Source organism: Girardinichthys multiradiatus, chromosome 7 (genome assembly GCF_021462225.1).
Source record: "Girardinichthys multiradiatus isolate DD_20200921_A chromosome 7, DD_fGirMul_XY1, whole genome shotgun sequence".
Lineage (NCBI taxonomy): Eukaryota > Metazoa > Chordata > Actinopteri > Cyprinodontiformes > Goodeidae > Girardinichthys > Girardinichthys multiradiatus.
The window spans coordinates 17,425,458-17,447,569 of record NC_061800.1 but is presented as its reverse complement, the minus strand read 5'-3'; the positions used below and the strand labels follow the sequence as shown (position 1 = coordinate 17,447,569).

The window sequence follows — 22,112 nt, the reverse complement described above, 5'->3', positions numbered from 1 at the left end:
CTTTTGCAACAACCAATAACAGCTCTTAGAAACAGTGTCACACCTAACAGGGGTCAACCACACCTCCACACTAAGGAATTTCTGTAATCTTCACTTTTCACTCTCAGCAGCGAACTGATTTACTCTTAGCTAGGACTCCTTGGCTCTGACTCTGAGAATCTTTGAGAATATGTGCACAGGACTCGTTATTAATCTTAGCAGCAAATGAAGCATCTGCATACAGTATCTATTTTTCATACGGGTCTTTGCCCACAGTGCCACTAAATCGGGGCCCATCAGTTAAGCCCCAGGCAAGTTTTCCATTACAGGTCCAGTCAATAGGGGCAACTAAGAATGAGCAAACAGAGTTTGAGACAGGAAAACTGAAATATACTGTACAGATGGCTCTAACCAGGAAATTATTTTTTGCACTTATTATAGATTCTTTAATACGCAGTTTGTTTGCAAGGTTTGTGTTCCTCAAAAAAATCTTCTTGTATGAATCCTTGCCCAGGGCAGCACTCAAACAGCAACTGCCACTGCATGAAAAACAGTGGAGCACCCACTTCCCACACTAACTAGACATGAAAATAAGCCATACAAAACATGTTCATATTGTAGCACTTTTTTGTTTTAACTCGCTTGATTGTTTTGTCTTTGATCAGATGGTGCCCTGGGCATCTAGCCATATTGACCTAACATAGCCAAACTACCACTATAGGAAACATTTTAATCTTGCAAAACGTGTAATTCTATTTTATGATTTACTGCTGGGAAAAAAAAAAAAAAAAAGGGAAAAATTGCAAAGGTTGTGTAAAGAAACACAGTAACACCACATAAATGCCAAAAGGCCTTTAATAGAATAATAAGATACTTGATAAATATAAGTTTTTCTAATAACTTACAAAATAGTCGACGTTTTGATGCTGCAGAAACACAGATTGAGTAACTGTAAATACAATCTGTCAAAACTGCAATATTTTATTTCCTTTCTTTGTCCAAACAAAAACAAGAACACTTATTTATGTATCAAGTGACAATGAGAAAAACAATCACCACTAAAGACCACAAAAGACATTATCAGAAATACAAGAAATGAAGAACAGAGACGAATCAACGACAACAAAGAGCATGTTATTGGTGCTGATTTAAAGTCATGAAACCATAGAAAACACATACAGCAGCAGCTTCCTAGTTTCATGAATATGCCATGACTGAAGTCAACAGTGTGTTTTGACACCACATGCGCCTGCATAGAAAAACTCAGCAGTGGACATCACATTGGGAACCTAACACCAATCCATGTATAAATGGCTGCTCAGTGAATGAGTCACTCCAGGTAAAGCTTCACACACCGCCAGTCAAACCCTTTTAAGATAGGTAGCAGTAAAATGAAGCAACAGCACTGTTTTCATTCATCAGGCTACAGAAACAAGAAATGAAAAGGTCTGAATCAACCAGAAAGCTTCCAACATCTGATTTGTAAAGAAGAAAGAGAACATCAGTTGAACGTCATCCCATCTCTAAATGTCGATGAGGTCATCTCCGCTCTCGTCACTCTCCACAGTCAGCTGACGGGTCCACCACTTCTTCACCTCGGACCCTGAAGAAGCCCCATCATTGACAGGGTTCATCTTGCAAACAATAGATTTTACACTCGTACGACCTGACAACACAGAGATAATTTGTAATAAATTTTATAATGTGTAAAAAACATGTTTTTCATTATTCCAGTTTTACGCAGGCTAAAGATTTAGTTGATTCCAGGCCAGTACCTACAATGCTGTTCTGAGCTGTAGCTTACATGTATCCTGGCTGATCAGACCACAGATGGACAGGGCTACATGTTTGATGCAAACAGACTGAATACCGATTCTGATCCAACTACTTAGACCACATTTAGAGGCCTGGCAACTGGCAGGATCTTAGGCCTCCTTGATGTCAAAATATTGTACAGTAATATTAAAAATTGATAATCATGTGAATGGCCTTTGCAGAGTTTTAGCAAGGTTTTCTGTGGCAGTGGGCTAGCCAATGTCAATAGAGCGTGAAAATTCCTCAAATGTTTTGAGCATGCACAAAGCTTCAGGAGAGAAGTCATTCGGATTTGGCGGCAAAAAAGGGTTTTGTCTGGACCATGGAGGAGCATGGGGGTAGCAGTGACAGCCTATCCATTATTTAGGTCTGTGACACACCGTATTGTCACGGCCATCATGTTTTTAGAAGCATGAGTGGCCTTATGCCAAGGCTATGATCTCTTCTCAGCCACACGATGCTGGCAATAGGTCTGCCTGATATTAGGAAATCGTATATTGTTAAACAATGAAATAATATACGTTGCTCTACATCCACATTTTTCTCAATTACTCTTTCAAATCTGTCATTATGATGTTTCCACCTCTCTGTGACCTTTAGCATCTAGAGTAGTATCATTTGTATCATATGTGAACAGTGAGAATTCAAAATAGTAAATCAATTATTGTCATGTAAAGTGTGAAATCCTGACCTGTGTAATATATTAGACAACAAATACTTGTGGCAGCGGTGTCAGGTAGGATGTCTGGTAACGCAGCAGGGAAAAAAATCTATTTGTCAAGTACTAAGAGCATAGTAATGTCCCTACTGCTTTCAGACTGAGATGTTTCTCCTCCAGTGAGGCCAGGGAGACCATAGGACATTCTTAATCCAGTCAGATGGAGGCAGAAGAAGATGAATCTGAATTCTGTTCAAGTCTAGAGGATAGTCCAGTTCAGATGACTGCTAGAAGTTTTAATAATACTGAAACACCAGCAGATGGCTTGTATCTGCTCAACTGTGCAACGACTCATAAGATATCATGTTGCAATACAAGTAAGATCCAGTCATAAATAGTCCTTCATTTCATGTTGTGGTATTTTTTACCATCAGGTGTGAACACACTCATGTAGATCTGTTCACTTGGGATGGAATCACCCCGTACCCTTGTTTGCAACATATCTGAATAGCCTCTTATAATTCTTTATTAGCTGATTTTACTGGCTCAATTGGTCCCAACTTTTATAAAAAGGTTACAAACTTTAGCTCCTTGGTTTTTCAGAGCAGACTGAAGTCAAAGAAGGTTTTGTTCAAATTTTACACAATTCTCTCTTACAAAATCTGTAAGTTGTACAGGAGAGAATACAGAAGCGAACAAACCTGCAGGCAGTCGCCACTGTCCCAACTTTCTCTGTGGTCTCCCCAGGTCTGCGGAGTCCTGTCTGTACCCTCCTCTGTCTGACAACGTGGGGCTCAGAAGCTGCTGGAGGTCACTCATCTAAACAAAGACGAGATATCCTTTGTTCCACCAGTGCAAAAGCATACCTGCTGATTGTGGGATGTGGCTGCGTAAAATCATGCTGTGAGTGTGTGCAAGTGTGTGTGCAGCGGTGGTTTAGACGTGGGGGCTTTACCTCAGGCTGCGAGGGGTTGTCTGGGTTGTTAGCATTGTGGTCTTCACTTGGCACTGTGGTTTCTATGCTGGGGGGGTTGAGGAAGCGGCTCAGCTCCTGCTGCTGACTCTCTCTCAGGCTGTGGATGATGCTGCACGACTGCTGCTGCTTCTGTAAGCATGCACACATTAAAGGACAGCGTCCATGCATTGACAGAGAACACACTTGTGAATCTTAGTAGAAAAGACAAGTTTTCTCTGCTGAGTGACTAACCGCCCGGATGCGTTTGAGGCATTTCTTGAGCCACATGCGGATGGTCTGCTTGGCAACCTCCTCTTCAATAGTGTACTCCAGCTGTTCCCGGGCCAACAGCTCCTCCAGCTGGAGAGACTTCCTAATGTCCACTGAGCGATATGACAGCATGCTGGATAAAAGGTAAACATATATATGGGATCTGAATAAATATTTTTACAAAAGTGCAAAGTAAAAAAAAAAAGACATTATAGCATGTTTCTGTATTTAAATGATGCAATTTCTGTCAGATTTTAGATGGCTGTTGAATAAGGGGCCCACCTGAAAGAAAACGCTGAGCTTTGCCTTTTTCAGAGGAATGTAAAGCTTAACAAACATTAATAAATCTGTTAAACCATTTGCCACTCCATTTCCCCACCATTTTGTTTCAAGAATAAAAAATAGAATAAGTAAATAAAAATGTAAATAAAAATATATCACATTATTTCTATCTTTTTTCAGTATCCACTTTGAATTTTCCAGTTTTCAAAATGGTCACCTCCTTGCACTTTTGTGAATTTAGAGCTAGATATCCCAGATGTTCGTTAATGCATGCAAATCAAGTGAAAAATGACATTATTGTTACTATGTATGTAATCTAAGGTTGGAGGATGAGCAGGTGGTAAGTGAAGGTGGAACACTTATTTAGGTGAGCCCAAACATGTTTCGAAAGTCCAAATAAAACATATGCAGCACTTGACCATCACCTCAGCACATCATGGAAGGTCACGTCTCCTCCACTGTGAAGGCGCTCCATTTCATAGCACATGTGTTTAAACAACAGTTTGTCCTTGTCCAGGTCCACTTCCAGCCTTCCTCTAAGCAGACGAAGCAGAAACTTTACCCTGGATGTTGGGATCACTCCCTCGAGAAAAAGAAACAAAGGTAAAGGGTTTGTTAAAAGATGACATGATGACAGAGGCCTTTCGGTCAAAAAGTTAAACTTAAATGTTAGGCATGGTACAACGAAGGACCCCGGAATGCAGACAAGCAGGCAGCATGACGGTAAGTGAAAAAAGATTTAATAACAAAAAACTCACTCACAGGAGGAAGCAGGAACCAAAACAATAAACGTGCTGGCAAGACAGGCTTAGCGTGAACAACAGGACGCAGGTGACATGATCTGAAAATGATTCCGTGATGTGTAACTGAACAGGTGTGTATTTATGGAGCGTGAACCAGGTGGAGCAAGGAGACAGATTAGCTTGGAGCAGGTGAACCGAATAAAATTAATTGACAAACAGAAGACAACGTGACAGGAGCAAAACAGAACTTCAAGGTTACAAACTAATAGAAAGATAACTAGAAAAACATGAAACTAAAGCATAACCAGATCCAAAACCCTAACTTGACAAAACATGAACAAGAAAAAGCTAAAGCATGACCAGGAAAATAATAAACAGAAACATGATTCAAAAACTGTGAGAAACATATAAGGAAAAAACAGAAACCAAACAACCCCAAATCATAACATAAAAATGTCCTTTGTCAAGTTTTGTCTGAATAACTTCATACCGCAATTATGTCATGGTTAAATTTAAAGGAATCTCACCTTTAATTGAAAACCTGCTGCTCTAATTGCTTTAACTCCCATTACTGAAACCTGCACTCCATTCCCCTTACCTTCCTCATTGGCTCTCCATATTGGCTTTTAGAGTCCTATATAGTCTCCACATCCTTCCTGCTAATGCTATTTTCTCACCTCCCGTTTGTCGTCCACCATGTTCCAGATGATCTGGAAGTGCCTCAGGTCGTTGTAGCTGAGCAGCTGGTCCTCCTCGGTGGAGTAGAACAGAGAGAAGTTCTCCACAATGATGGCTGCAGGTAAAGAATTAGGATAGATAATAATGGATTTATAATACTTTATAGTTTGCATTGCAACAGTCATCTTCAGAATGATCAGTTCAAATTGGACTGCAGTATATAGAGCTGTAGCTCTAGTAGCAGAAGTGTAGAACTGATTATAGTTTATAATTCAAACCTTATAATACACGTATAATATAGATAAAATGTATCAAAATAAATAATCTGTCCCCATTAAATCTATTTAACATGTCTAAATACATCCATCCATCCCCAACAACAGTTGTATAGATATTAATAGTTAAATAAATTCTGCACAGCCAAATCTACTACTACTCTTCTAATCTCGAATCTCTGTGAATAAAAACGAACATGTAGTCGAGGTCCTTAGTGACAAAATGAACACATAAAAAAATAACATTTATGTATTGTATTGAAAGATTCACATTTTTTGTTTTTTTGTGCAAAGAAGGGTCATTTTTTATCTTCCTATCTAAATTACTTCTGGTAGCAAAATAAATGTTTTGAGATTGACTCCTTTAGACCTTTTACTGAATCATGGTGGAGAAACAGAACAGCAACAGTCTAGATCTTTATTCGTTTTATTATAGAAGTTTTGTTATAACTTTCAAATGTTTAATGCTAGGGATGTCCTTGGCCAATCCCACTTGCTGGATTGAAAGCTTTTCTAAAAGATCGGTTTTGGAGTCACTGACAAAATTCAACTCCACAACAAGTCATGTTTTCCATGAATCTTTATGGATAGATTTAATTTCGGTATTCTGGACTTTAAAGTATTGTATTCTTCTACCTTTCATTAATTTTATAAAGTTGAACTGTTGTGCTGATAATATAACAACTTTTGACTTTAAAGTACTATAAGCTATTCATCCCCAAGAACATTAAGTAGACAAAGAACCAGAGCCATTGCTGGTTCAAATGTCGATTATGTTGTACATCACATTGTGATTAGTCTACTGTGATCTCTTACATTTACATAAAATCAGCTCGATGTTAATAAGCCTTACCATGTAACAAGTTAACTTCCAGTAATGTGCTTACTGGTCTTAAAGTACGTGACAGCACATGATTATAAAATATGCAGAACAGGCACACAAAAAGGACTGACCTACAAGTAGGTTGACCATAATGTATGCTATGATGACATAAAATGAACAGAAGTAAATCAATGCTCCAGCATAATTGCCACAGTCAGTCTCCCAGTAGCGATGTTTGTCAGGGGTGCAGAATGGTGGTTGAACCTGGACACCACAAAACAAGCAAATCATTACAATTTAAACAATACATTTTACTCACCAATCAGCAAATTAAAATGGAACATTTTCAACATGATTACAAACTGCTCAATCACATTTAACGGTGTGTAGTTTAGAAAAGATACATTTTAACAGTTACTACTGGGGCTAAATGCTTTTCTTTAAAATTGCTAGTCTGGGGCGCGGTGGTGGTGCAGGCGTAGATCGCACGTTCCATATACAGAAGCGGCGGTCCTCGACGCAGCCGTCACGGGTTCAAGTCCCGTCAACCTTCACTGCATGTCTTCCCCACTCTCTCTCTTCACCCCATTTCCTATTGGTCAACGTACAAAATAAAGGCCCTAGTGCCATTACATAATAAAAAAAGCTAAACTAAAATTAATGACCTGGAGGTCAGAGAAGCACTTGCAGTAAATCATAGGATCTGCATTATTTTGTTTATTTAAAAAGTTATTTCTAACTAAAGTACTAATTACTGTCATTAATGATGCGTTCAAGTAGTAACTGTTGTAGCTGTATTATGGAAAATGTCAGAAGCATAGTTGCCACAAAACACAGAAAAAAGTCATCACCTTATGTTATTGCATGGAATCTCTTTAACATAAACAGAGATTTTGGGTTTAAGGTTGAGTTTACAATTTCAGTGAACCACAGTAAGAAGTGAAAGCATTTCATTATATCATTGTAAAAAAATATTTTGCACATGCTGGGGAGGTGTTTGGTCCAGCTTCCGGTAAGAGAAAACGACAGTTGTATTATTGGTTCATTGATCCAATAGTTCTTTAAAATATTAGCAAAACTACTGGGTGGAGATTCGTTAAAGATGCTTTGATGGGATTTAAAAACTGTTTCTTCAAGGGAAGGCATTGTTTTTTGCCTGTCACCTGTAGCAGAATAAAAAAATCCTATTGCATCATATTCTGCTCTGTCCAACATTTTTACAGTGCTTTACCTTATGTGGTTGCTCCACTAAGACGTCTCAGCTTTTTTCCTGCATTTTGAAACATTTTAAAGATTTTTATCTAGCTGAATAATGTTTTTCAGACCTCTGACGCAAAGTGGACCTAATGAGCACTACAAACAATATACCAATCATTCTACTGTCTTTCAATGGCAGCAAAAGCCTTCAACCTTTTCAACAGGAATACATGTTCCTTCAGTATGTTTCTTTATCTTATATATGAGGATGTGCAATGACTTTGCATCCCATCTTACCATGCAGTCATGCATGATTTTATTCCAATCTTCTCCTGTGACAATACGGAACAGAACAGTGATGGCTTTGCCAGCTGTGGAGAAGTTGGCATGCCTGCCATTTGAAGAGAAAAAGACAAAAAACCAAACAACTCTATGATGACATGACATGCACCTGCAGCTTGCTGCAAGGCAGAATAAAAAAAAAGAAGAAAGTTAGGAAATATGTAACAGTTACCGGTTTATGTTCTCGCCGTATTTGACCGTTCCAAAGAGAACAACTCCAGCAAAAGCGTAACAAAGGAGAAGGAGGAACATGCCCACGATGATAAAGAAGCTCTTGTACATGCTCACTACTACGGTCAGCAACAGCATCTTCAGTGTCACCTTCATGGATCACATACACGTATTAATAGTTACAACATTTTATACTCAGGTAGAAATGATTTATGAGGGCAAAGGGAGGTGACTTGGAGGCAAACATACTCACATGTTTCCCACATATTGTGAAGAACCTGAAGACGATCACACACGTGCCCATCATGTATGTATATGCATTCTACAAGGGGGGAATAAACGGTAAAATGCGCTGTACTGATCTCATGAATAAATTCCCCTTAATAAAACGGCTGTTTCTCTAACCAGTAAGGAAAAATGCAGAACTATCCAAATGACACCCAGTGAAGTGACCAGCAGATCGTAACGATTTCGTCGGCTCTGCCAGTAACCAGCTGGAGACATGGCTATCAGCTTCATTGTTACCTACAAAACATAGAGAAAGGGTGTATGGTGAAGTTAGTGATTAAAATAAAACATCTAGAATGATGAATGTTCCAGCAGAAACAGACTTACTTCCAGCACAAATATAAAGGTGAAGACTACAGACATGGTAGCAAGAGGATATGTCACTTGAGCATCACCTACATCCCACTGTAAAAGTAAAGAAGCAATTTCTTTTTTAAATTTTGCAGTGAAAGCCACGTGAATGAGCACATTACAATGCAAGAAAAAGATTTAGACATTGCCTTGACTGAAAGCAGGACGGACTGTGCCAAAACCAACACAGCAATGCCCCGTTTGAAGAAGGGATGCTGAGTTATGTCATACATCTTGGCTCGAAAACCTCCATTCTCTGTTAAAAGAACAGACATGATATGAAAAAAAAATGTATTTCCAGGAAAAAGGGTAAAAGCCATTGATCAAATTCATAGTGCCTTCCAAAACATTCACTCAACATCCAATTTTCTGATTTTGTTATAACCATATTTTACAACCATATTTCTATGCAGCACATAATTGTAAAGTGGAGGGAAAATGATACATAGTTTGTAACTATAAACATTTGAAAATTATGGTGTGCATTTGTATTCAGCCACCTTTAGTTTGACACCTCTAAATAAGATTTAGTGCGATCATATACATGTAGTTTCATCTGAATATAAAGACAGTTGTTCTGTGAAGGACTCAGAAATATTTTTAGGAAAACAAAGAGCATCATGAAGCCCTAGAAACACATCAGGCAGATCACAGATAGAGTTTAAAAGCAGGGTGAGGTTATAAAATAATATCTTAAGCTTTAGACATCTCATATTCCATGTTCAGAATTCAATAAAATGGAAAGAATATGGCAAAAGTGTAGACCTACCAAGAGATAGCTGTCTACCTAACTGACAGGCTGAGCAAGGAGAGAATTATTCAAAGCAACAGCCAAGAGACCCATGGTAGCACTGGAGGAGCTCCAGAGATCCACAGTTCAGGTGGGAACATCTGTTGACAGAACTACCACAACTTGTACACTCCACAAATCTGGTCTTTATGGAAGATAAAGCAATGAAAGGTCCCATGTAGGGCAGCAGTTCCCAAACCCTGATCCTCAAGGCCAACTGTCCGATATGTTAATGCTCCTGCACCATACAGAGAGTCAAACCCGGTTCTTCAGAGACCAAGACCGCATCCACCAAGACTGGACCTTCCAAGACCAAGGCCAATCTTTAGAATTAAACTAATAGTTTGGGACATTGTTTTTTTTTTATACACCACAAAATGCAGAAATGAACTAAAAACAGTTAATTACTAAACCAAAAACAACTTGTTGGTATTGACCTGATAACAGCATAATAGACTAATTTCGAAATTATTAAATGCAGCCACACATCAGTACACAATATCTTTCAAATTGTTGCATTGTGTTGTAAATGCCTGTTATTCAACCATTTATTTAAGTCAAATGCATAGCAGCAGAGAAACACCTAAAATATGCTAGACAGTGGGCTCTGATGACCAGTTGGTTAGAAACACTGATGCAGGAGACAACGGGACCATGCGAAAGAAAGTGCTCTGATCAGAGACTGAAATTTTACTGTTTGGTCAACATGTGAAATGCACTGTGGTGAAAAAACTAACCATGCACATCACTCTGAGAACACCAACTCAATGGTGAAACATGGCGAAGGCAGTATTATGCTGTGGGGAGGCTTTTCTTCAGCAGGAGTAGGAGAGCTGGTCAGAGTTGATGGTAAGATGGACAGAGCTAAATACTGGACAATCTAGGAAGAAAACCTGTTTGAGGCTGCAAAAAGCTCAAGCCAGGGATGGAGGTTCACCTTCATCTGCACTAAGCCGATGTTCACCATCCATCTGACTGAGATTGAGCTATTTTCTAAAGAATGGGCCAAATGCAGAGTCTATAGATGTCCAAAGCTGGTGTAGACATACACTAAAAGAAGATGGATGGAGCTAAATACATGAAAATTCTGGAAGAAAGACCTGTCAGAGGCGGTAATTCACTTTCCAACAGGACAGCAACCCTAAACATACAGCCAAAATAGAATGGTTTAAAACAAAGCATATTCATGAGTTAGAATGGCCCAGTCAAAGTCTACACTTAAATTCAATTTAGAATCCATGGCAAGACTTAAAACTGATGTTCAGAGATATTCTCTAATCTGAATGAGAGAGCAATTTCACAAATAAGAATGGTTAAAAATTTAGATTTTATAAGATATATTTTTTTTCCACTTTCTGCTGGTCTATTGCATAGAATCGCATTAAAATACATTGAAGTGGTTGGCTGTAACATTTTAACTTACTGTAACTTTTACATGGCACTGCAAACGCTTCAAATTATGCCAGTGCACTTTCCTGTAGTGTCCACAAGATGGCATTTATGGACCGCCTGAGTCTATTTAAGTTCCTTTTTTAAGTCTTGAACAGACTAGTGTGATGCTGCTTTCAAAAACTTTTATTCAAAGAGATGTGTGGGTGTATGCCAATAAATGTGTTGTCAGAAACACATTTGGTAAATGACACAGTAAGTCTTTAATGTTTGCCTAAAGGCAGTAATTCTAACGAGTCAAATACATTTTTAAGTAGCATGATCCATCCAATAAGCATATCTTCCAAGTTTTACAATCGTACTTGAGGCTTTAAAATCATATTTGAGGCATAATATATATATATATATATATATATATATATATATATATTTTTTTTTTTTTTTTTTGGATGCTGCTAGTTTTTGTGTTGAAATGTCTGTATTGTAGCAGCAAGGTTTTAAAAAATGTATTCACTTCACAGTCACTTTGCATACATTTCCTTTTTTATCGCTACAGCTTTAAATTAGGGCAAATATTTAGATTTTGCCAAAAGAGATCTTTGGCAAGATTTAAATATTTGTGTTTATATCTAATTGACAAGGTAATTTCTGGTTATATGCAATAGTTACACCTTAAACAGGTTTTTAACGCCTGGTCTGTGCTGTAAAGGCTCGTCAGTGGTGAGTGAGCACCTCTGGTGCGGTAGTTACAGCTGCTGACTAAAACCGAAGCCATTGAATTGCTGTTGGTTCTCAGCTCTGTCTGTACAAACAGGCAATTTCCCACAATGCCTCGGAGGCACTTCAACTGTTCCCATGACTCTAGTCACATAAGCGAGGGTAGTAGTGTGAATCTGTGATGAAACTTAATCAATAAGGATACAGGGTCTCCCGACGCTTAATGTTTGGACACACATGAAAGAAAGCTGGATATTTGTAAAAAAAAATTAATACATTTTACATCAGAGAGCTGGTAGCTGAATTCAAGCGAGGTGCGAAAATGTGATTATTTCACTTGTAAAAGGGTGTGACATTCAGTGTCTAAGCCATTTGCTTGATCTGCCTTCATATTCAATTTTGCTGTCACTGCTGCTAGTCTTCATTTCAGTGTCATGATTAATTCCTCAAGGAATCAATTCGCAGCCAAAAATAAGGTCTATTAAATATGACTTAATCACGCAGGTGCTGTTTAGCAATGCGCTAGCAGACACATGCATGCAGTACACAATCCATCATGGAACAGGGACAGATGTGATGTTTTCATAATGCTAAGCTTGATGCTTTAGCCCTGTACTGTGTCCTGCGGTTTTTTTGCAAAGCTTTTGATGTACATTTATGCATGTTAGTATGCTTCAATCTACCTGGACGGGGGGGTAGGTGGAGCGGTTGGGCTATTTTCAGTCGGCTCTTCAGATCCTCCCATCTCCTCTGGTCCACTGTTAACAGGGCAGTGCCCTGAAAGTAAGAGTTAAACACTGAAATCATGAAACTGAAGTATTTGCTGATCTGTAGGGCAAAACAGATACAGTGCCTTGCAACAGTATTGACAGACATTGCTCCATAATTGTATTTATATCCAATGCTTTTACTTTGTTCTCATTGAAGTTTGCTATGACAACTCCAACGAACAGCGTGAGACCGATCATGCATCCCAGAAACACAAAGACGTGGATGTAGATGCCATGGATCTGCAGACAGGGGTGTACAAATTAAAGCAGAGTAATGATTATTATGTTAAATATAGAAGAAAGTAAATGGGAAAAGGACTTTAGTTGAAAATTTTAGAAATATATTATTATTACCGGCCCAACACGGTGAATAATGACATCTCGGACCTCTACCCAACCTTTGAGGGACAGAACTTCAAAGAGGGCCAACATAGCATTGCCTACATTGTCAAAGTTAAAGTTTCGAGGATTTGCCCTGGAAAATCACAAGATTGAATGATACAATCAATAGTTCTGCAGAGCAACTTTATATGGAGAAATATCAAAACAAAAAAGTCCCACCAGACTCTCGGCACCCAGAAACCTGGTTTCTTCTCCTCAGTCTTTAGCTTCAGGTTGAGATTTCTGGAAACACTCACATTTATCCGGAAGATGCCATGGCAATCCTCCTTTGTGGGATCACACAGTTTAAATAAAAAAAAACAAAAGAAAAAACAGTGAAACACAAACACTGGCTGGTACCGATTTCAAGTTTTCCTTGAGGTCTGACCTGCTGATTCTAATTTGACCTGATTCGGATGTTTTTAAAAGAAGAAAAAATGGCAATTTATCAACTGAGGTAGCAGATTTGAATCCAGCAGAAAATAAAGGAATTCTATGATCATCTCCATATGCATCAACGTATGTGTCCCTAACCTTTAACAAAACATATATATTTTAACCAAATACACAAAAGAAATAAACATCAGACGATTAGCTGTTGGTTGATGCATCATAGACTGAACATTGTACGAGTTCTTAGTTTTGAAGAATTTAATGAATAGGAAAAAAACAGATTCATCAGTGTTTGACCTGCGGATTACCAATTAGGGGAATTAGGGGAAAATTTACTGATTCCGAGCTCAGATTAAATGCTGCATCTTAATAGCAGTGAATTTATTTATTTTTTCTTGTTCTTAATAATGAGAATGTTCTTGTTGTGTAATAAAATTACTTTAAAGTCTTATTTTTGAGGTAAAAATATTCCCCAGATCTATAAAGAAGTCACAATGATATTTCTATAACAGCAAATTAATTACCAAAGGACATCAGTTAACCAGTTATGATTATATTATCCTTAGAAACAGTTGCCAAAAAAAAAAAAAAAAAGCAAACTCAAACAGTAATAATAAGAAATCCCCTTTAAGAACTACAGAATAAAAGTGGGTATAAGATAAAATATTAACTAAAACCTAAAGAAAAGTATCAAGACTGCTTTTACAGACTAGGAAAAGCAGAAGTGCTGGATTTAACTGGAGGACAGTAATTTTATTCATTCAGTCAGAAGTTCTCCACAGGGAGCATGAGGCAGGAAAGGGAAGCTTTATAAGGAGATTATGTTTCTTTCAGTACCCGCTTAAGGATACGTGGGTCGTTGCATTTGGCCAGTTTTCCAGCGAACAGTTGAACTCCAAAGCTTGCAAACACCAACATCAGTGTGAGGAGTAGAATGGAAACCTGGAGGAGCATTAACCAAAAGTGTAAGGCAGATGGAGAAACACAATCCAAGGCACCCCTCTGGTTAGTTTTGGTATTACAAGTATTAATAAATTGTTTTTAAATAGGTAAATAAGATTAACTGAAAGAGTCCGACTCTAGGCGCCATTACCTCAAAATCACAAGATTTCAAATAGTTGTACTTGAACACTTACCAGGAAAATCTCCTTGAATCCTTTAAGAACCTCCCGCAAAACCTTCCTCATCTGAGGAACCAGCTTGAAGATCCTGAGCGGACGGAGGCAGCGCAACATCATCAGCAGCTGAGCTCCAGACTCAGGGGGGACGTCAGTCGGAAGCCAACAGAGAAAGATGAGACTTACCTACAGAGGGGAACAAAGCAGAGCAGAGAGAAGAGGAATTTAGGATAATAATATTACAAAAACACATTAGGGGTACCTTAGGATAAATGTCATTTAAAACGATTTTGCAGTGGTTCTATTTCAAAATCTGTACCATTGGGACCAATAATCTTGGCTTTAAATGTACCCCTGCAAACATAAACACAAAAATAGCTCCATAAAAACAAATCTTGTCTTTTATCTATGCTGTTATCAATATTTATGCTTTTACTGAAGGTAGAGCAGAATAAAATTTCAAACACCAAATGTATAAATCCTATTCATCCAGTCAGTTTTTGGGGTTTTGTACACTTCACAAACATCTTAAATTGGAGCTTATTTTTCTATTTCAGGATGACTAATCCTAACCCTAATAATGCATTTATCCCCGTAGCTCATAAACAATACAATATTGTCCACCACTCGTTGACACTTCAAAACATTTGGTTTATAGGAGCCTTTTTAAACTTCGGTGCAAGATCTTGAAGTAGAATCCTATGAGACGAAGATGCTAAATAATGACAGAAGTAAAACTCCTGACAAACGTGAGCCGAGGGGCAAACACCACAAGTCTGTTTTTTTGGTTTTCGTATATCAATATCGCAAAGAGCCAAAACAGAGTTTTTCTTTTTACCTTTTTAAAAAGCTGTATGAGAGTATTTTGTTGTATTTCTCAAATGAACGTAGTACACTCTGATTTTTAACTTGTTACATTTTAAGGAAAATGTCCATTTCTTACAAGATATATGAAGATGTCCATCACTCCTCCAAAGTCCCTGATGACGGCCGTAGGGGTGAAGAACAGACCATCGGCCATGATCTTCAGGTTGAGTTCAATGCTCATGAATATCACAAACACATACTCCCCAATCTGAAACAGACATCGTGTTTACAGCAACATCTGTCCCTTCATGAATCTGCTCGTCGGTACATGTGACCGACGGTCCATCTGGATTATGATACCTGCAGAGTGGGGACGTGCATGACCCTGGTGAAGGGTGATTCAAACATCATGGAGATGCAGGAGCAGATGGTCACCACAATCATCACCCAGTCCAGATAGGTGACTAAGCCCAGAAGATCACTGCGAGGACAAACACATCAGTAGAAATATATGAGCTAGTTTTAAAAAGCAGATGTGAAATTTTCATTACCTCACAGTTCAGCTATTAGCATATGACCAAAATGCTGGATATGCTGTTAATAGCCAAAAGACAGCATATCAATGTTGGGACCCAGCCATGGATTTCAACATTAAAACTCCGGTACACACTTTTCTGGAACTTTCAAAATAAATTGCATTTAACTGACTTCTAGCAACTGAGGAAAGGGGGGTAGCAGCAGACTTCCCATGATGCCACTGTCTGAATAAGAGCACCCCCTCTCCAACAAGCCGACCTCTTTTCACTGCTCCTCTGCAGGACCAGGATAGTGGCCAGCGCGCTCATGTCTCTTTGCTGGCAAAGAGACATAACTCTTCAACTGGATCCTAGAGTGTCATAAGATCACGCGAAGTTAAGTACGAGTGAATAACTGTTTGTGTACCCAGTATTCATTCATAAAAACGGGAATTAAGGTACAAGCCTGGCTTGACTTTCTCTCTGAGGCCTGCAGAAGCAAACGGTGTCCCAGAGAAGTTCCTGCAGAGACACTGTTTCTACAAGCCGAGTGAAGCGGTTTTTCTTGCCTGAGAGGAGGACAAATGAGCAGCCGCATTACGGCTGTTAACGTGCAGTGTGGTCAGCGGACAGAACGAGCCGTCTTCCAGCCACTGCTCCAGTGGTTAGCTGGAAGCTAACCCTTTGTTCACAGAGCTCTCTTCAAACTTCATCGTGGAAAACGTTCCTCACCACAGTTCATGAGGTTAAGTGTTTGGGCAGAATAATATAGAAGGATTTAGATTGAAATGATCTAAACGTTTTTCATTTTATGAAGTTTGGTTTTGTTTGTGTTGAACTCAGCTATCTTGGTGCTAGCAGAATATCTGCAGCACACGTGTTCAGGTTGTGTTCTTTGTCTGCGTGTTTTTAAAGTTAAGACAAACTTTATTTAAAGGGGTGATTTTAACACAGAAGATTGATCCTAACGCGCCGTCCGTGCTTATGCATTTTAACCCTTTTATTGACGGTATTTTTAAAGGTTTAGGTTTGATTCTGGTGCTAAGCTATCAGCTTCTTTGTTAGTTTAACTGCTAAAAGCTAAGGACACGTGCTTGCTGCTAAATAATATTTACCCAGAAAGGTTTAGTTTTCAATCCAGTAAATAATGTGTCCCTAACATAATTTTACAAAATTTGATAACTAAGTAAACACCATTAAGCCCATTTCTCCAGAAAGATTTGGCTCTTTTCCAAAATACGTCCTTAAATGTTTTACCATTCCCTTAATAATATTTCTTTAAATATTATATTAATAAATAAAGGCAGCTAATTAGACACCGTTGAGAAATGGTCATCCAGAAGGTTGGTTTTATTCAGCAGATCATTATTTAAAACATTTTATTAAAATAATTTTATCTGATCTTGCATTGTGATTGGTTGTCTAAACGTTTACTGATTATTACCTAAGTTGGTTCCAAGACTAACTTAACTTCACTTCCAGATTCTTCAAGATAATCCTTGGTTCTAAAACATAAATATTGCATAGTAATGTTGCATCACTCTTTTTGGTCATGATTTCTAATCATCTTTAATCAACTTGTTTATATTGTACATAGCCCATTAATCTTCCTCATTCTTTAATTCTGCTTGGTAGTTTGGTTGGATTGTTTTAGCATAGTAAAGAGTTTGTTGATTGAAATATGTTTGACTTTGAGTTGACTTATTTGTGTTAATAAATTCTTGTATTTTAAGAAATTGTGTGAATTCATTCCATATATGTGCAGAGTTTATGCTGTTCAATAATGTCAGAACTCGTCTCACACCTTTCTATTCTGTCCTAATACCACCGCCTTACTGGGCTGGTATTCACAGAACAACCCTTAACAGACTGAAATATTATTTGATAAAATAATAAAATATTAATATTAAATAATATTCTCAGATTCATAATCCCAACATCAAACAATACAACAGCAAGTCATTAAGAGCTGACAAATTATAGCGGCAGTAAATCCAAATTTCTTTGAATTACGTTACTAATTACATCAGGATACAAGCAGGTGAATAATTAAATCATGTAGGACACTGGTCCTTGAGGACTGGAAATGTCCACTTCTTGTTTACATAGTAAAGGGATTCAATGTTTTTTGTCCAGTGGAAACTGGATTTTTCATGTTAGTATTTGCATAATAAAATAGAACATTCAGGTAAAGTGAGTTTGCAAACCAGAAAAAAAAAATCTAATTAGGTATTTTATCCACACACATATGGACCATGTGATTATTAATACATGAGAACAGCTTTTCTGAACTATGTTTCTGAATGGTTAAGATCTACTTTACTTCACTACTACTGAAATCTTTTAATCCTAAACACCTGACAAACAATAATCAGCCACACTTACTACAGCTGATGGTATTTGGTGTTCTTCACAGCTCCTGTTATTGGGTCCGTTTTTAATCTAGGTATGAAAGAAAATGAAACAACTTTTATGTTACAGCTTTATAATTTATTTGAAATCATCCCAAGTCAGCTATTAAATGCATATAACATGTAATCATTGATCTAATCATTGATCTAATTTTGTTTTCAAAGAAAACTGGGCATAGACAACTTATCGGCAGTCAAAAACGTTTTCAATTGGACAAATCTTACGCATTGAAGCGAGCCCGAACGATCACTTTGCAGAAGTTTCTGAAGCGATGCTCACGACCCACAATAAAAAGAGGCTTATCAAAGTAAGGATGGTTCTCCCTCAGCTCCTCCTCCTGAACCTTTCTGCTCAGAAAAGCAGATGTTGAGTGGCAAGCAGATAATCATTTTAAGGAATAAAGAGGAAACAGCACAGACATTTTTAAAGTTTTTCTTGACTGTGTGATTTTTTTTTTTCCCCAGCAAATACCTTTTCATTTCTGCTTGTTCTTTTTTTTCTTGGATCATCTTGATTTCACTATCCTCCCTCTGAGCATTACGGTAGCGCACTGTGCTGGAATGCTGGGAAGAAACACGATAAAACATTCAAAGTATAACACGCCTTTTCATTTAATTTTCATCACATAGTTAAAAAACCCCATGATATGGACATTTATTTGTCCATACAGTTTTGTTTGCAAGCAAAGACGGGCATCTTTGATGACGTCGCTTTGTCAGATACTAAGAAGGGAAAAAATAGAAGGGAGAAAAAAACTATTGTGACTTTGTGCTTACATCCTGGGTGAGGGTTTCGAGTGACTTCCCTCGGCTAATCCTTTGACTGGTGGAGCCATGTCTCAAAGATCTGCAGAAACAGTTAGGGAAGATTGATACGGTACATCACAGGACTATATGCCAACTTATGCTGCAGTGTTCCTGTGTATCTACGGGTCGGACCTGCGCTCTTGTCGTATGTGGTGCTGCACACTGAGTATTGAGCGTTCTTTGGCTGGCTGGCCTTCAAAGGATCCACTTAATATCCGCTGCCTGGTACAAGCCCTGGGAAACGGACAAGAATTTTCTCTTTATAAGTCCAACGGCGGCAGAAAAATGCCACTCTGTAAAAAAACATCTCGAACCATCCAGATTTAATCCACCATTTTGTGATACAACAATACAGACCCCTTAAACAGACATAAGGACCCCTTAAACTTTTCAACACTTTCTCACAGCACAACCTCTAACTTCAATGGATTTTACTGGGCTTTTTTGCAATAGGCCAACACATAGCACTAAAAATATCAAGGGGAAAGAAAATATGTGGCTTTCAAATATTTTCACAAATAATCTGGACAGTGTGATGCGCAGTTGCTTTCCCACACCTTTAGTTTGATGTTCCTAAAACTGCCCATCGCATGTCTGCCTGAAAACACCATCCCCATGATGAACCACAGTGGTGGCAGCATTATGCTGTGGGATTTCTTTTCTTCAGCAGGGACAGAAAGATGATCAGTGATTATAGAAAGTTAGAAGGAGCTAAAAAGAGGGCATTCCTGAAAGAAAACCTGCTAACGGCTGCAAAAGACTGTGACTAAAGGTGCATTTCCACTGCCAGAACCTTTTCATGAACAAGGTAGGTGTTTCGGGGGTAGCTCTTCTCCCCTCTGCATTCCCACTGCAGGAGCCAATCTGATACAACTGGGTAGCCCCTATTTGTGTCAGATGTGTCTAACCTAAAAACAACCCTGGTAGGAAGTTAGAACGTTTTGGATGGAGCCAAACTAAAGGCAGAGCTTTGTAGTGGGAGGGTCCTAAACATTTATCACTGGTTGCATATATACAGCATTTCACAGTTTATACTCTGCAGCTTATATTTTCTGTTCACTTTAAACTACATGACAAGAGTGTTGCACTTTTGTTTGTAAATAACACGTAAACCCAGCAACCAATGCTGAATATCACACTTTTACACAGTTTGCATTGAAGTACAATGATAAAATCCAACAACCTTTGTGAAATTATTTAGTTAAAGGAAGCATGGTCTTCCACTTTCAGCAACTCCACCTACATAGAGAGTAAGGTTCTCATCAAAGCCTTGTTAAGAGCTTTTAGCCAATAGTATTAGAAAATGTTACAGCGTCTGAGGTAAAAATTGAAGTAATAACAGCTGCCCTGAGTTGTCAAGTAATGCTTATTATTAAAGATCTGTAGATTATTGCAAACTTGTTCTTAATTAAAACTGTTTTTTATTGAGTTACAGAGGTTAACAGCCACAAGACTGACCAAAGCTGTCTCAGCTGGGTGTCAGGATCATTGCAGTTAATTTAAACTCCATTATACCTACACATTTCCACACAGTCTGGAGTGGCAGTTCTTGGCTTTTAAACCATAACTGCCTTGAAACTATCTGAGATTAATGCTGTTTTGATCTCATATGGAAACACATAAATAAACAGCCTATGTAAATACAAATGCTCCCACGTTCAGCAGCCCATAGTGGAACCAGAAGTTCACCTGTCAACAGGAGTACAACCATAAATATACATCCAGAGTCACAACAGAATGATTTAGATCAACGCATATTCACATGTTAAAATGACCCAGTCAAAGCCCAGATCTAAATCCGACTGAGAATCTGTGGCAGGGCTTGAAAATTGGTTTTCATACATGCTCTATATCCAATCTGACTGAGCCTAAGATATATAAAAAAAACAAGACTGGGCAAATGTTTTAGTCTCTAGATGTACAAAGCTGGCAGAGTGATCCCCAGAAGTCTTGTACCTAGCCTCCCAAACTACTTTGGCAGGCTGAATGCAGGCCACACTTTCTGACATTTTTCTTTTTTCTTAAAAAAATGTTATATTTTTCCTTCCACTTCACAATTATGAACTACTTTGTGTTGGTCTGTCACATAAAATCCTAATAAAATATACTGACGTTTGTACTAGTATTGAGACAAAATGTGAACTAGTTTAAGGTGTCTAAATACTTTGGAAGGTACTTCAAATTGTTCTGGATAAGGTTACTGACCCAGTTTTTATTTATTGGGAAAAGGAGCTCCAATTGTTTCAAAGAGCCAAAGGAGAACTAATGACACGTTGGGCACTGGCACCACACATTTCATATCGTTTATAGGAACTCTGAGGTATTACTTCTTTATTGGTCATAAGCACAGATTAATGGCTGCTTCTGCTGGAGAGTGTGAGTTTGCATATGTCGGTATTAAGGCCTAATTGCATGCTTTGGCGAGCCAGACAGAACGTGTTATGACTCCTGATCTGCTGTCCGTCTCTCAGACAGACAGAACTTTTTGGCTGTGGGGAGGGAAGTGCAGATTGGACACAGTGTTTGCAATCTAATCTGCACTTAGAGCCGTCTCTGCCATGCTGAACAGCAAATTATCCATTTACTTCTTTGCGACAGTAAATGAGTCTGAAGTGGCACTAAGTGTGTAGGTGTTTCTGTGTGTAAAAAAAGGGAGAAACATTGACTGTGGTACTGCTGGTGTGACAGGGCTATGTCTGATGTATCTACATTATTAGTCTAGAAAGACTGTGATGAACAGTCTGGTTCACTTTGCATCTGTGTACCAACACAATGGTGTTAAAACAAGTACTGAATGTGTGGATGAAAAGTAGACTTTTAGATCTAATTTGAGGACGTGAACAAAAATTTTTTATTTTTGTTTAGCAAGACATTAATTTACATGAGCACATGAGAGAAAGTGCATATGATTACAAATACAAAGGTTAAGTTTAATCATCAATTACAATTTGTTTTTTCCAGTGTGCACCTTCCACCCATTGACTTTTTTAATTACAGAGATCCCTCCTTTATGATTTTTTTCCTTTTCTGCCTCTTGGACAACTGTGCCCGCCATTTTGTTCCCGTGTAATAATACTCAGCTGTCTTCAGGCCAGGTGACAAATTTTGTTCTTTAAAAACTTTTTCTTTTAAACCAAAGTTCAGGATTTGCTTTGTCATGGGGCATCTGTGCTGTAAAGTACCGCTG

The 22,112-nt window shown here is 38.3% G+C and overlaps 1 protein-coding gene across 10 annotated transcripts in view; it reads right to left on the bottom strand.

Moving 5' to 3' along the window:
- Positions 1 to 816: 816 nt before the first annotated feature.
- nalcn (sodium leak channel, non-selective) overlaps positions 817 to 22,112 on the bottom strand; it is a 142,879-nt gene continuing 121,583 nt past the window's right edge. For 9 of the 10 annotated variants that reach the window (XM_047370207.1, XM_047370203.1, XM_047370204.1 and 6 more), the window contains 26 exons: positions 19,058 to 19,159; positions 18,896 to 18,965; positions 18,591 to 18,682; positions 18,344 to 18,466; positions 18,093 to 18,149; positions 15,553 to 15,673; positions 15,329 to 15,460; positions 14,404 to 14,571; positions 14,105 to 14,209; positions 13,055 to 13,161; positions 12,848 to 12,968; positions 12,635 to 12,733; positions 12,407 to 12,500; positions 8,977 to 9,083; positions 8,804 to 8,881; positions 8,594 to 8,713; positions 8,442 to 8,510; positions 8,190 to 8,338; positions 7,973 to 8,066; positions 6,610 to 6,742; positions 5,380 to 5,495; positions 4,385 to 4,542; positions 3,660 to 3,810; positions 3,408 to 3,557; positions 3,154 to 3,271; positions 817 to 1,645 (listed from right to left, as the gene is read on the bottom strand). In XM_047370207.1, the coding sequence (XP_047226163.1) occupies positions 1,503 to 1,645; positions 3,154 to 3,271; positions 3,408 to 3,557; positions 3,660 to 3,810; positions 4,385 to 4,542; positions 5,380 to 5,495; positions 6,610 to 6,742; positions 7,973 to 8,066; positions 8,190 to 8,338; positions 8,442 to 8,510; positions 8,594 to 8,713; positions 8,804 to 8,881; positions 8,977 to 9,083; positions 12,407 to 12,500; positions 12,635 to 12,733; positions 12,848 to 12,968; positions 13,055 to 13,161; positions 14,105 to 14,209; positions 14,404 to 14,571; positions 15,329 to 15,460; positions 15,553 to 15,673; positions 18,093 to 18,149; positions 18,344 to 18,466; positions 18,591 to 18,682; positions 18,896 to 18,965; positions 19,058 to 19,159 (2,977 nt within the window). In that variant the 3' untranslated portion in view covers positions 817 to 1,502. Of the gene's footprint in view, positions 1,646 to 3,153; positions 3,272 to 3,407; positions 3,558 to 3,659; positions 3,811 to 4,384; positions 4,543 to 5,379; positions 5,496 to 6,609; positions 6,743 to 7,972; positions 8,067 to 8,189; positions 8,339 to 8,441; positions 8,511 to 8,593; positions 8,714 to 8,803; positions 8,882 to 8,976; positions 9,084 to 12,406; positions 12,501 to 12,634; positions 12,734 to 12,847; positions 12,969 to 13,054; positions 13,162 to 14,104; positions 14,210 to 14,403; positions 14,572 to 15,328; positions 15,461 to 15,552; positions 15,674 to 18,092; positions 18,150 to 18,343; positions 18,467 to 18,590; positions 18,683 to 18,895; positions 18,966 to 19,057; positions 19,160 to 22,112 lie in introns of those variants that run through there. The other variant, XR_007038960.1, reaches the window with a different exon arrangement.